Consider the following 13,837-nt stretch of genomic DNA (forward strand, 5'->3'; position numbering starts at 1 on the left):
AACCAGGAGCTGCGGGGAAGGCACGTAGGGATTGGACCTGCCCTCTGCCACCCTGGAGCGGGCTTAAGCCAGCAGGTCATTATCTCCCGAGGGGTCCCAGACTGTGAGAGGGCACAAGTGGGGCTGAGGGATACCCCCCCCCCCGCCAGTGCACAAATTTTTGTGCACCGGGCCTCTAGTATATGTATAAAAGCCTAAGCGACCGAACAACCAAATTCTGTTGACTGATCACTATGACACACACTGTCCTATGACAGGGGGCAGACACTCAATGCAGAAGCTGTCCTCTGGTGGTCAGTGCACTCACCTGATCAACCCATCCTTATGGCCAACCAGCCAGGCAGCAGTCACTGACTCCCTCAGTAGTCCTGCATGTCCAATCCATGGGGAAGGGCCAGGCACAAAGGGACCTGCACCACTGGCATGATCCCAACAGCACTGCCTGGCCTCCTGGAAGCCAGCCTTGGTCACCACGGCTGCTTCCCTCCCTAGATGCTCTGTAAATAAGAAACAATATAAAAGTGGCCACCAGTTGGCTCCCAACAACCAGCATAAATGTCAATGGGATAGATCCAGATCCTGGGCCTGCAAGGGCATCCCACTGCCTGCTCAGAGGGCTGATCATGTTTCTACCCTCCCACACCCTTCATGATGGACGCCAAATGCAGGATTCATGGCTAGTGAGAGCCACTGTGGTGGCGTGAGCCTCTCCAGATCAGGGGGCAAGCCCACAGCAGGCACAACAGGGCCAGGATGAGAAGGAGCAGCAGGCAGGCATGGCAGGTGGTATTGGATTATGGGTTTTGGCCGGATCCCCGCAGGTCACCCTAAGGGACCCCATCCATGCATGAATTCGTGCACTAGGCCTCTAGTTACATATAATGATCAGGAAGCCACAGTAGTTTACTCTGGGATATTTGAAGCACTGGTTCATTTTCTTGCACATCATTTTATTCACAAGTAATTGAAGACTGGATTTTGGAAACTTACTCTTAGTACATCTTGGTACCTGCAGGACACTGATTCTAGGAACCCCTAAGTTGGCTCAGTTTTGACATTCCTTGAAATAATTAGAATTAAATGTAAAGTACTTAGTTTATCAGGAAGAAATGAGAGAGGAATTATAAAGTTACTAGGGGCCCAGTGCATGAATTTGTACACCTTGAAAAGACCTGTGGGCAGAGAGGCTGTGGTGAGCACAGGGGTGGGTCTCGGCCCATCCTCTGTGTCCTCACCCAACCCCTCCCACTGCAGCCCCTGGCCCCCTGTCTGCAGGCAGCCCCGTTCCTGCTGCTGCCGCTCCCACACACTGAAAGAACCAGCCCAGCTCGCATCCGCTGACAGTGCAGAGCGATTGGGGCTGGCGCCAGCAGCGGTGCCGCTCACACCCTGACGGCGCGAAGCAATTGGGGCCATCGCCAGCAGTGGGTGCAAGTGGGGCTGGCACTGTTAGTGGTTGTAAGTGGTGGCTACTGCCCTGATTGCCCCTCAGGAGCAGGGGGAGGTGGAGAAGCCCTGAGGGGCGATCAGGGCTAGCAGCTGCTGCTCGCACCAGCTGATGGCACCAAGTGATTGGGATAGGCACCAGTCACCAGCAGTGAGTGCAAGTGGCAGCTCCGGCACCAGCTGTGGGTCTGAGTGGGGCCAGCACCGGCAGTGGGTGCAAGTGGGGCTGGCACCAGCAGCAGGTGCAAGTGCCCAGCAGAACCAAGGCACACTGGAGCAAAGAATTTTCAGTAACCACCAGAGGCTCTCCCCAATGACAGCAACCGGTACCCTGCCTTAGTCTGGTGTCCCTGCTCACCTGCTCCACCATCCTGCCATGGCTGATGCCCACCATGTTCTGTGTACACCTCCTGATGGTCAGCGCACATCATAGCAACTGGTTGTTCGCTTGTTCGGTTGTTTGGTTGTTCTGCCATTCAGTCTATTTGCATATTGGGGTTTTTTATATATAGATTCTAAATTAATGACTTTCACAAAGATAAGTTTGAATTTGAAGTATTTTTCTGCAATAGTTGTAAGACAATATTGTAACTTACATGACATTTCTCATTACTAGTAAAACAGTTACACACACAGTCATTATAACTAACTAATATTTAGAAAGTCAGAAACCTGACATGATTGGAGGTACAAGGAATTCTGTTTTGGATAAATAGGAACACTAAATTTTAACAGTAACCATATCACCTAGATGTCAAAAATATAGTAACTACTTTAATTTGAAATGCTAAATAGAGCATTAACTTCTTCTAAATACCTTTACATTTAAGAACACTCCAAACAATACACTAATTTAATGTACATACATAATTGACCAAATCCTATTTACACTTTCCAAGGTAAAATGATACACAAATAAAGCATTTGAATGAATATCCAGGAAACATGTGTCATGTCTTAATTATAAGGGTCCTTTATAATCCCGTTATATCCCAAGAAATTATGTTGTATTTTTAAATATCTGTTAGTAGTGTTAAAAAGTCCTAAGCAGGTGGAAGAATACAGTGGAAAATTGTACACATTATGTTTTCCCTAATAAAATGTAATTTACATCCAGTTTGAAGCATTTAGTCACTTGTGTAAGAAATAAATTAATCCTCAAATTGAGAAAAAAAATGAGTTAATGCTTAAAAGGCAAATTACTCAATGCAATAACATAGTCAGTAATTTAATGCCAGAAAAATAACTTAGATCTATTTAGATATGACTCAAGTAACATATTTTCCTAAATAGTTTCAAAATTGATAAAAATCTTTTAAAATATTGTACCTAAATCGTTGTTTCTGCTCTGATATAACTTGAGTTATGTTTACTTACACAAGAAATATTAAAACTTTTATTCAAGCCGAAACCGGTTTAGCTCAGTGGATAGAGCGTTGGCCTACGGACTGAAAGGTCCCAGGTTCGATTCTGGTCAAGGGCATGTACCTGGGTTGCGGCCACATCCCCAGTGGGGGATGTGCAGGAGGCAGCTGGTCGATGTTTCTCTCTCATCGATGTTTCTAACTCTCTATCTCTCTCCCTTTCTCTCTGTAAAATATCAATAAAATATATTTAAAAAAAAACTTTTATTCAAAATATCAGGGAGTATAAAGAATTTAATATTCTCTTTTTAAAGAAAAATTTTTACAAACATTTTTTCAGCATTTATAGAAAAAAAAACATGATTACAACAAAAATAATTTTAATGATTAAAATAGAACAACATAATTAAAATCAATATAAAAACCCAGTAAGATTATTTTATATCAGCTAACACTTAAGCAGAGTGAAGGGTAATCATAATTTTCTCAGCAAAAGTATATTAGTGAATATTAAAAAAAGAACTAAAGTGTCTTAATTTTTTGTTAGTTTTGGTCTTAAAAGATCTCTTGTCCTGGATAACTTTCAGAGGTTAGGTTGGATAGTTCTGCTTTACTTACAAACTCCCTGACATGATGCTTAAACTCTTCAACAATCAGACAGGACAAGTAATTCCATGTTTCATGATTGATATATTAACCATCAGATTGTACATCAGGACAGCATTATATTACATCACAGTTGCTGACATTCAGAGCAAGCAAAGAAAGAAAAGGCATGCTAAAACTGCACTGTTTCCTCCATTAATTTTATATTTCAATTACTAGATTACTACTATTATAAGTATAAGGTTCAATGGGGCATTATTTTTAAGGTTTTTTATTGCCTTTATAATGGAAAATAAAAATAAAAATGTAATGATCTTAACAAAATTTTGAAATCATAAATCATTGGAATTTTTTGGAAAGGGAATAACATTATGTTGTTCCTAGAAAGTTATATCTCACTGCAGATTTCAATAGTTGATGCCCTGGAGTCAGTCAAGGATAAGAAAAATAACACATGATCAAAATCCGATGTCTGTGTTCTTAAAGTCTTAGTTTCCAAGCATGCTACATGCCTAAGACTCACAGTACTAAGATATAGAGGCACAAAATCAAACTTATTGAATTTAACAATATTGAATACCAATCCTATTCCAAGCTAACTCACACTCCTGTTACCATGCTGAATCCAGGCAGGGTTACATCCATGAATTATTTTATAACTTCATTTCTGAAACTGCAAGTTTATTCCAACTCTAATTACATAAATTTGTTAATATTCTTTTTAATTTCTTTCTTTTTCTGAGGAAGTGGAGTACTTAATATACATGTTTTAAGATAGTGACTGGTACATAGAAGGCCCTCAAATTATATTTTCATTATTATATTCCTCTATTTTTCAATATTTACAACATTTTGATGGCAGATCTGTGTTAAAGATTAAATTTGGTTTTAGCAGTACATCTCTTATATAAGACGATTATCAAAATTGATTCTAACCATATCAATTGATGCAGAAGAAGCATTTGACAAAATCCAACACCCTTTCTTGATAAAAATTCTCTGCAAAGTGGGAATAAAGGGATCATAATAAAAGCCTTATATGACAAACATACAGCCAACATCATACATCATACTCAATGGGCAAAAACTAAAACCATTTCCCCTAAGAACAGGAACAAGACAGCGATGCCCACTTTCACCACTCCTGTTGGACATAGTACTGGAAGTGCTAGCCATAGCAATCAGACAAGAAGAAGAACTAAAAGGCATCCAAATTGGAAAAGAAATAGTAAAACTGTCATTCTTTGCAAATGATATAATATTGTACATAGAAAATCCTAAAGACTCCATAAAAAACTACTAGATTTAATAAATGAATACGGTAATGTAACAGGATGCAAATTTAACACCCATAAATCTATGGCTTTTTTTTTGTACACTAATAATGAACTCACAGAAAGAGAAACAAACAACAAAAATCCCATTTTCCATTTGAACAACAACAACAAAAATTAAGATACCTAGGAATAACCTTAATTAAGGAGGTAAAAGACCTATACACAGAAGAAAACTACAGGACATTGAAAAAAGAAATGGAGGATGATATAAAGAAATGGAAGAATATACCATGTTCATAGATTGGTAGAATCAATTAAACATCATTAAAATGTCCATACTACCCAAAGCAATCTATAGATTTAAGGCAACACCCAATAAAATACCAACAACATATTTCAGACCTAGAACAAACTCTCCACAAATTCATCTGGAATAAAAAAAGACCCCGAACAGCCACAGTAATCCTAAGAAAGAGCAAAGTTTGAGGGATCACAATACCAGATATTGATCTATATTACAAAGTCACTGTTCTCAAAATTGCCTGGTACTGACATAAGAACAGACATATAGACCAGTGGAACAGAACAAAGAACACAGAAATCAACCCAAGCCAACATGCTCAATTAATATTTGACAAAGGAGGCAAGAGCATACAATGGAGCTATAGCAATATCTTTACCAATACAGCTCCTAGGGAAATGGAAACTAAGGAGAAACTAAACAAATGGGACTACATCAAAATAAAAAGCTTCTGCACATCAAAAGAAACCATCAGTGAAACACCAAGAAAGCGCACTGCATGGGAGAACATATTTGCCAATGTTATATTGGATAAGGGTCTAATCTCCAAAATTTATAGGGAATTCAGACATATTAATAAAAAGAAGATAAACAATCCAATCAACAATGGGCAGAGGACATTAAATAGACACTTTTTGAAAGTGGACATACAGAAGGCCAAGAGACATATGAAAACATACTCAAAATCAATAATCATCTGAGAGATGAAAATCAAAACAATGATGAGGATGTGGAGAAAAAGAAACCCTCGTGCACTGCTGGTGAGAATGCAGACTGGTCCAGTCATTGTGGAAAACAGTATGGAGTTTCCTCAAAAAGTTAAAAATGGAACTCCCATTTGACCCAGTAATCCCACTTCTAGGAATATATCCCAAGAAACCAGAAACACCAATCAGAAATGATATATGCACCCCTACATTCATATCAGCACAATTTATAATAGCTAAGATTTAGGAACAACCTAAGTGCCCATCAGCAGATGAGTGTATTAAAAAAAACCCTGGTACATTTACACAATGCAATACTACACTTCCTTAAAAAATAAGGAACTCTTACCATTTGCAACTGCATGGATGGATGTGGAGAGCATTATGCTAAGCGAAATAAGCCAGTCGGAGAAAGATAAATATCACATGATCTCACTCATTTATGGAATATAATGAGCAACATAAACTGATGAACAAAACTTAGATTCAGAGTTAGAGAAGCATGGAACGGACTGTCAAACTTCAGGGGAGTAAGAGATCAACCAAAGGACTCATGTGCATGCATATAAGCATAACCAGTAGACACAGATTCTAGGGGGGTGAGGGCATGTGCTGGGGGGTGGGGGTGGCTGGGAGAGGTTAATGGGGGGGGCAGGGAAGGAGACATATGTAATACTATATGTAATAATTTAAACAATAAAGAATTTTAAAAAATAAAAGTTAAAGACTAAACTACAAAAAATAACAAAAAACGATTTGATTCTAAAATGGTGTTACTTAGTGTTTTCTTAGAGTCATGCCAACCAAAAGCTGTCTGCTTGCTCTGAAAGATGTTAACTGAAGGTGAATCAGTTTTAAATTTTGTTTTTAATTTCCACTACAATATACAGGATATCCCCCAAAATGTATATGCACACTTTGAATAATTATAAATGCAGTATTTATTAAAATGTATTTCATTTAATAGCTACTAACTGTTAAAGTATATAAATTTTGGGGTAACATGCTATATATAAAGTACATTCCAGAATACTACTACAACTTTGTACCAAAGAAGAGCTTCAAAATCCTCAAGTATCAAAGGTTTTATACAATAGAGACAATTCTATCATAAATGTTCCATATTTTTTCTGAACACCAGTGTCATAAAAATTATAGAAAATATTTTATTGCCTTTTTAAAACATGAAATTTCTGATAAATCCCTTATATTTTGCAGCCTAATAGAACCATTCCATTTATTTCCTTTCCCATTTAGATAAGTAAGGAGCTAAATGTAAATAGAATACTAAACTCCCCTTTAGAAAATGCATTTCTTACTTTGTTTAAAATAAGCTGGAATATTTGCCTTCTGCTAACAGTAATATTTTATTCCACTGTCAAAGTTTCCTTAAGGAATAATGCATTTTTATTTTATTGGCTGACACTTTCCCCCATTTTGTATGATTTTTCTTTAAAAAGAAAACACCTACTGCATTTGAATTTTTATATACACTAGTATTTTTTTTTCAGTGCTCACTTAGCTTCTTAGCATTCTGCAACATCAGTGAATATAAGGTGGCTATCCTGGAATTAATCAGAAATTAAAGAGTATATACATAGGCTGAAGAATATTGCAAATGCAGCACAAAATAAAAGGAATCACATTATGTTTAATAACATTTTAATCTGCCGAAATTCTCCAATTCATGTCCAGAAAATATTTAGTAATTAATATGAAACAACTGTGAATGAAATACATAAAATATACAATTTACTTATTTTTAAGATTTGAAAAAATAGAATAAGTCATCTAAGAACTCATTGATTCTAAGATAGTCTTTTTAGCTAAGAAAAAACCTAATGATAACCAAAAATTTATTCTCATTAATGTTCACTTTACTTATTTTGCCTATCTCATTAATTTATTTGTCCTGTGTCTAGGAAAAGATCTCTTAGCTAAATAAAATAAAATGTCATCATTGATAAAGTTATTAATTTTACTACTTATAAAAAATTACCACATGCCAACAATAAGTAAAGAGGATATTTGAAAAACACTTTATTTTTTCCTTTCATCCATGCCTTGCTTACTGTATATTCTCAAGTAAAATAAATCTATCTCATAAAACATCTCCATGCTTTCCAAAACAGTTGAAATCAGAATTTACTCTTTTAACAAACTACATTTTTAGCCAATCTGTTAAAAATGGTGATATCCAAATATAATGCACAAACATTACCTTTCTTATACACTTTTAAGTGAGTCATAAATTTAGTCCAAGGAAAAGTGCTATTAGGATACAAAATACATATAAAGTGTTATACATAAAGGATGTTTTCCTATTGAGAAATGCTTCCAATAAACAGAATAATAACCAAAAATAATCAGAAAATAAGAGTGCCATTTTCAATTGTTAAGTATTAACAAAAACACATCCCAAGATGTTAGGCATTTATTGTGTTTATAACCCATCCAAGATCCACTGAAGTAGAAAAAAATGGGGCCCATTCATACCAGAGAAATAACTACTGCCCTGTAAACTCATTTAAGACATAACAGAAATTTTCCACAAAGTGACTAAGGGTTCTGTTTTATCATCTGCAATAGTATAACTATGGACCTATAGTAACAACATACGCATCCTTTACTGTGTGCTTAAGAGAGAAAAATCATGTTATGCTATAATTAAACCATACCTATCCTTGAATGACCATGATTCTTAAAATAATTTCTTAAAATATGGTATATTCATTGTTATTTTGAATCCTAATAGACTTCTTTATTATTTCTAACCTTGTTGAGAAGACTCTTATATTCACTTTCACATCACTATCATTTTATTAACCCTGAATAGGTTTCAAAAACTTTCATTCACTGAAACTGAGATGATGACTTTTTTAAGAGTAACAAAAACAGAATAATGAAGTCAACATGTGGCATGACTTTGAGAAAAATAAAAATAGATAAAGTACATCACTTTATTAAGGAAATAACCACATTTAAATAATTTAATTTACTTATGAATTTCTGGATAAATTTTTATTCATTTTTCTTCTCCATGGTATAAGATAAAAAAACATTGTATACATTATTTTCATAAATTTATTTTTGGGTTTTAAATTATTATTTAAAGATTTCTTGGGTCTTACTATGCCTTTATTTACTTTCTTGTCCATTAGAGAAAGCAAACATATTTCATTTTCCAAAAGCCATTATCTTTCAGGAATATATCCTGAAGGACTCTCAATATATTGTATAAATATGGAAATACTTAAATGAATATCTAAAATAGAGATCTTATGTATATTTCATTCTCTGGCTTGAAGATGAGACTGAGTAACAAGACTTCATTTTTCTAATCCCATCCTTGTTACATTGTTTGAATATAGATTTTCTGAACCAGAATAATGGTAAATACTTAATGTAAAAATGATACTCTGTTTTCATTGTATGGGCTTAGGGACATTGTGGGTAGGAAAGATGTCTTGATGTTATTTGAATGTTTTGAGTACACACAGATTTTCTCAAGTGAAGCTGGGATTCTCAACACCTTTAACACCGACTTATTAGATTATAAACAGCTTTAGTGTGATGGGTCTGGCCTCAACTGTCCTGATGCTCATGCACACAATGGTACTGAGGACAGTGCCAGGACCCCTTTATTTTAGAGTTTTTCCAGTATATTCTATAGCAAGATGTGCTATACTGACATCTACAGACAACCTTGGCCCTATTATAATCATGGTTCAGACCAAGTTTTTCTACAATCAACAGTTATTAGGCCCTGGCCAGTTTTTCTCAGTGGTTAGAGTGTTAGCCCATGGATCAAAGGGTCATGAGTTCATTTCCTGGTGAAGGGCATGCACCCTGGTTGCAGGCTGTATCCCTGGCACCTGGTTGGGGAGCATGCAGGAGGCATTCAGATGATGTGTTTCTTTTACATTGATGTTCCTCTTCCTCTCTCCCCCCTCCTGCCTCCTTTCTCTTTACCCCCTCTTTAAAGATCAATGGAAAATTTATCCTGGGGTGAAGTTTTTTTTTTTTAAAGAGTTATTTGTTCTCATTTTCTACCAAACTTAAAATTAATCCATATATCTATTTAAATACTTCTGCAGAGTATGATTGTTTTGATCCTTTTTTGAGTTAATAGATATTGTAAAATTCTACTTCAACTTAAAATAATTAAAAAACAAAACAAAATAAAATTAGAAAAGTTAGTTAGAAACTGTGAATACCTACCAATCTGGTGTGTACAGACACAGGGGTCTTGAAAGTTGTCACCGGATAGCTGTACTCAGAAACACTGTAGGGATCAGAACTGCTGGAGGAACACTTGGAGATGGAATCACAGGCCACAAAGGTATTATCAAGAGGCAGTTCCTGGATGATGTGGTGCTTTGAATTCAGGGGAGTTTCTGGTTGGATCTGGAAAGCAGGCTGTGGGGATGCAGATTTGTAGTGCCTGGCCAAATCAGGACTGTCAGGCTTGAAAGTAGTAGGTGTAGTGCCCCAATTGTACTTGCACATGGTTTGCTCTTCCAGCTCAATGGGAAGGTCTAGTGTGATGCTCTTTCCATCATTGTCAGCATCATCTGCCTTAGTTTCCTCAATAGTGACAAAGTTAAGCAGCAAGTTCTTAGGGGCATGCTTCTTCTTCTTCTTCTTCTTTTTCTTCATCATTATCATCTGCCGATTTTCTGGGTTTGGAGTAACCCATTCAGAATTCTGCTTGTTTTTCTGAGCAGCCTTAAGGTGTGGTGATTGGCAGCATCTTATGACAGCAGTGATGAAAATAACAAGGATGACAGTTATGGTGCCAGCAACAATGGCAACCATGATCTTGACATAGTCAGTGGTTGGGGAGGATGAATCAGTTGTCTCGATATTTTGGGTTACTGATGTTTCAGTGTTTCTGTGCACCAATTCATGAATCAGTGTAGCATTAGTTACTGACTCATTCACAAATAGATTAACTCTTACAACACTGAAGAGAGAATCAGGTTGCCCTAAGTCGTTAGCTTTGACTACCAGTCTGTGTAAACCAAGGTCTGCTAAAACACATTTCTCCTTCATTGTAATGTTGCCTGTTGTTTGGTTGATTATAAACAGACCTCTTGCATTTCCTCCTACAATGCTGTACTGAAGCTCTGCATTCATGCCAGTGTCATTGTCAATAGCAACTACTGTGAAGACCACTGTGCCCGGATCAGTGGATGGTAGAACCAATTCATAGGAGTAGTTGGAAGAAGGGACAAGAAAAACTGGCTTGTTGTCATTGACATCAACCACATTTATGGTCACTTTGGCAGTTGAAGAACGTGATACCCTACCACCATCCTCAGCCTGTACATAGAAAGTATAAGACTCTTGTTTTTCTCTGTCAAATGAAATATTTGGTCGAATGACACCAGTCTGTGAATCAATGGTGAAGTCATCATTCACATCTAAAATGGAGAGAGTAACTGCAGAATTTTCTCCATAATCAGGATCAGTTACAGTGATTAGTCCTACTGTGCCATGTCTAGAAAGGTTTTCTGGGACATAGAAATTATATTCATTGTGTGTGAAAATTGGACTGTTGTCATTTTGATCAAGAACTGTCACTAAGACTGTGACATTGGTTATTAAGGGTGGAATCCCGTTATCTTTTGCCAGAACTGTAAAGTAATACTTTTCCTGTTTTTCTCTATCCAGTTTCTTCATTGCAGTCAGAATGCCTGTACGCTGATCCAGGTTGAATTCAGATGGAGCATCATCGCCTAATAGGTAAGTGATTTCAGCATTACGTCCAGTGTCTGCATCCGTCGCACTTATTTTTGTCAACTGGGAGCCAGGAGAGTTATTCTCAGGAACAGAAGTACTTATGAAAGACTGGGTAAAAACGGGAGCATTGTCATTTTCATCTTTTATTTTGATAAGGAGCATGGATGACTGGTTCAATGGAGGTTTGCCAGCATCTGCGGCCAGTAATTTAATGGCATACTCTTTGGTGGACTCATAGTCAAGAAATGCAGCCGTCTCCAGGAGAAACTGATTACTAAATACTGGCCTTAATCGGAAAGGGACATCATGATCTGTGAAGCATGTCACCCTACCATTATGGTCAGCATCTTTATCTGTCACAGTTATGAGAGCAATTTTGGTGTTGAGTGAAGCATTTTCTGAAAGAACCACAGTGCCATTGATTGGATTGATGATGTATCTTATATCGATTGATGGGACATTATCATTGATATCTGTAACATTTACTAGCACCATTGCTCTTGCTGGCATCAACCCACCATCACTTGCCAAAACCAGCAACTTGTGGTTTGGTGATTCTTCCCTATCCAGTGGTTCTTTGATTGTGATAAGTCCGGTGGAGGAGTTGAGGTGAAATAGCCTCTTGGCTATGTTGGAAACTAGATTGCTGAAATAGAAGTGAATTTTGGCATTTTCACCTATGTCGGCATCTGTGGCATGGAGCTGTGTCACTGAAGTACCTACAGGAGCATTTTCTGGTATACTGACTTCAATTTCACTCTCCGTGAAAACTGGATGGTTATCATTTATATCAGCAATACTTATTTGCAAAATGGCAGTACTGGATTTTTGAGGAAAGCCACCATCTTCAACCTTTACTTTCATTACATATGTATCCTTCTCTTCCCTATCTAACTCCTTCTGAACAATCAGTTGTGGCATCTTGTCTCCTTCTGGCGTTTCAATGACATCGAGCCCAAAAACATTTTGACCCTGGAAAATATAGAATGAAACAGTTAACTTACGTTATTATGTAATAGACCAATTTTCAAATTCTCAAAGCCACATGACATAGGATTAGCTCAGAAATAGATGCCAGAAAACTTGAATTCTAAGTCCCAACTCTGCCTATAACTAATATTATGATCATAAGCAAGTCGCTTAACATCTCTAGGCATTTTTAAAATTAAAGAGTTCTGCTAGAAAATGTCCTGAGGGTTTTTAAAGTTGTAGCATTTTATAATAATGAATGTAACTCAAGTGAACTATTAAAGTTTCAAAAGGAAGAAGTATGTAGAATATTTAAAAAGAATTATCACTATGTTTCACATGGTGAATGAAGTTATAAGTGAATTAACCACAGTTACTCCATATAAATAAAATATTTTATTGTAGATTTCAGTTGTACTGATGGCTTTTCACCATGATAAGTTACGATAGAATATGAAATATTCGTCCAAGGCAGTAACACATATATTGCATCTAAAAAATATAGCAAAAACCTTTGGTGAGGTGAGAAAATGAAACTCTGATAAGAATATAACCTTGTGTAAAATACAAAGAATTTCATCTTTTTTCTATAAGAACAATTCTTAAAAGTAAAATTTTTTGGAGATTAAAAACACATTTTTTTTTAAATGAGTAAGCACAGTGGAATGAAGTTACATGCCAAAATGTCAACTTTGAAACAGCACCTATATTATTTTCATCACATGAAGTCAGATTATGGGAATGTTTAAAGTACAGTCTCTGGTGTTTGAATAATCCAAGGAAATTCAGTCAATTAAAATTGTAAAATTCATAATCAGTATGGATGGGCTCTCTCCAGTGCTACTGCTCATCCATACACAAAAGGTCTCATACTCTCAACAAGTCTTTTAAATAGTCAAATACCTTAATGTTGATAAAATCTAATTTATCAAAATAAAACAAAAAAATTTTAAAAGTCCCCTCTGAATTACAATATGATAAGCCCTCACAAATAGTGATCTCACTAGCTGACTAAAGAATACTATTGAGTGAGTACCCTTTAGTCAACTAGCAAGATCATATGAAGCAATCCATGAATATTTGTTATCTTGTTTTATTTTACACAGCTGAAATGAACACCCTATTAATATTTTATTCACATAAGCCAATAAACAATTTGCACTTTCTTTGAATAAAATATATAGCGAGGGAAACATTTGCTATGTCATATTCACTTAGAGTGTGAAAAATTAGCAAACTGAAACCTATCTTTCAACTTTGTATTTTTAGGACAATGACATTAAATATAGATAAATATATTTACTATTAAAATTTGATCTAAATGAATTAGTGATTAATGATCATTTTATGATTGCAATGACATTTCAAAAGGTTTTTAGAAAAATTCAAATACAGAATGTCTCATTTATGAGTAGGAAAAAT

General features: G+C 36.1%; 1 protein-coding gene across 1 annotated transcript in view; it reads right to left on the minus strand.

The window, feature by feature from the left end:
• Positions 1–12,445, minus strand: part of LOC102754058 (protocadherin-11 X-linked) — a gene marked incomplete at its 5' end in the record, with an annotated part of 285,982 nt that extends 273,537 nt beyond the window's left edge. Inside the window, one exon of the mRNA XM_006760385.1 lies at positions 9,923–12,445. Within this exon, the coding sequence (XP_006760448.1) occupies positions 9,923–12,445 (2,523 nt within the window). The remainder of the gene's footprint in view (positions 1–9,922) is intronic.
• Positions 12,446–13,837: the final 1,392 nt, after the last annotated feature.

Source organism: Myotis davidii, unplaced genomic scaffold (genome assembly GCF_000327345.1).
Source record: "Myotis davidii unplaced genomic scaffold, ASM32734v1 scaffold437, whole genome shotgun sequence".
NCBI lineage: Eukaryota > Metazoa > Chordata > Mammalia > Chiroptera > Vespertilionidae > Myotis > Myotis davidii.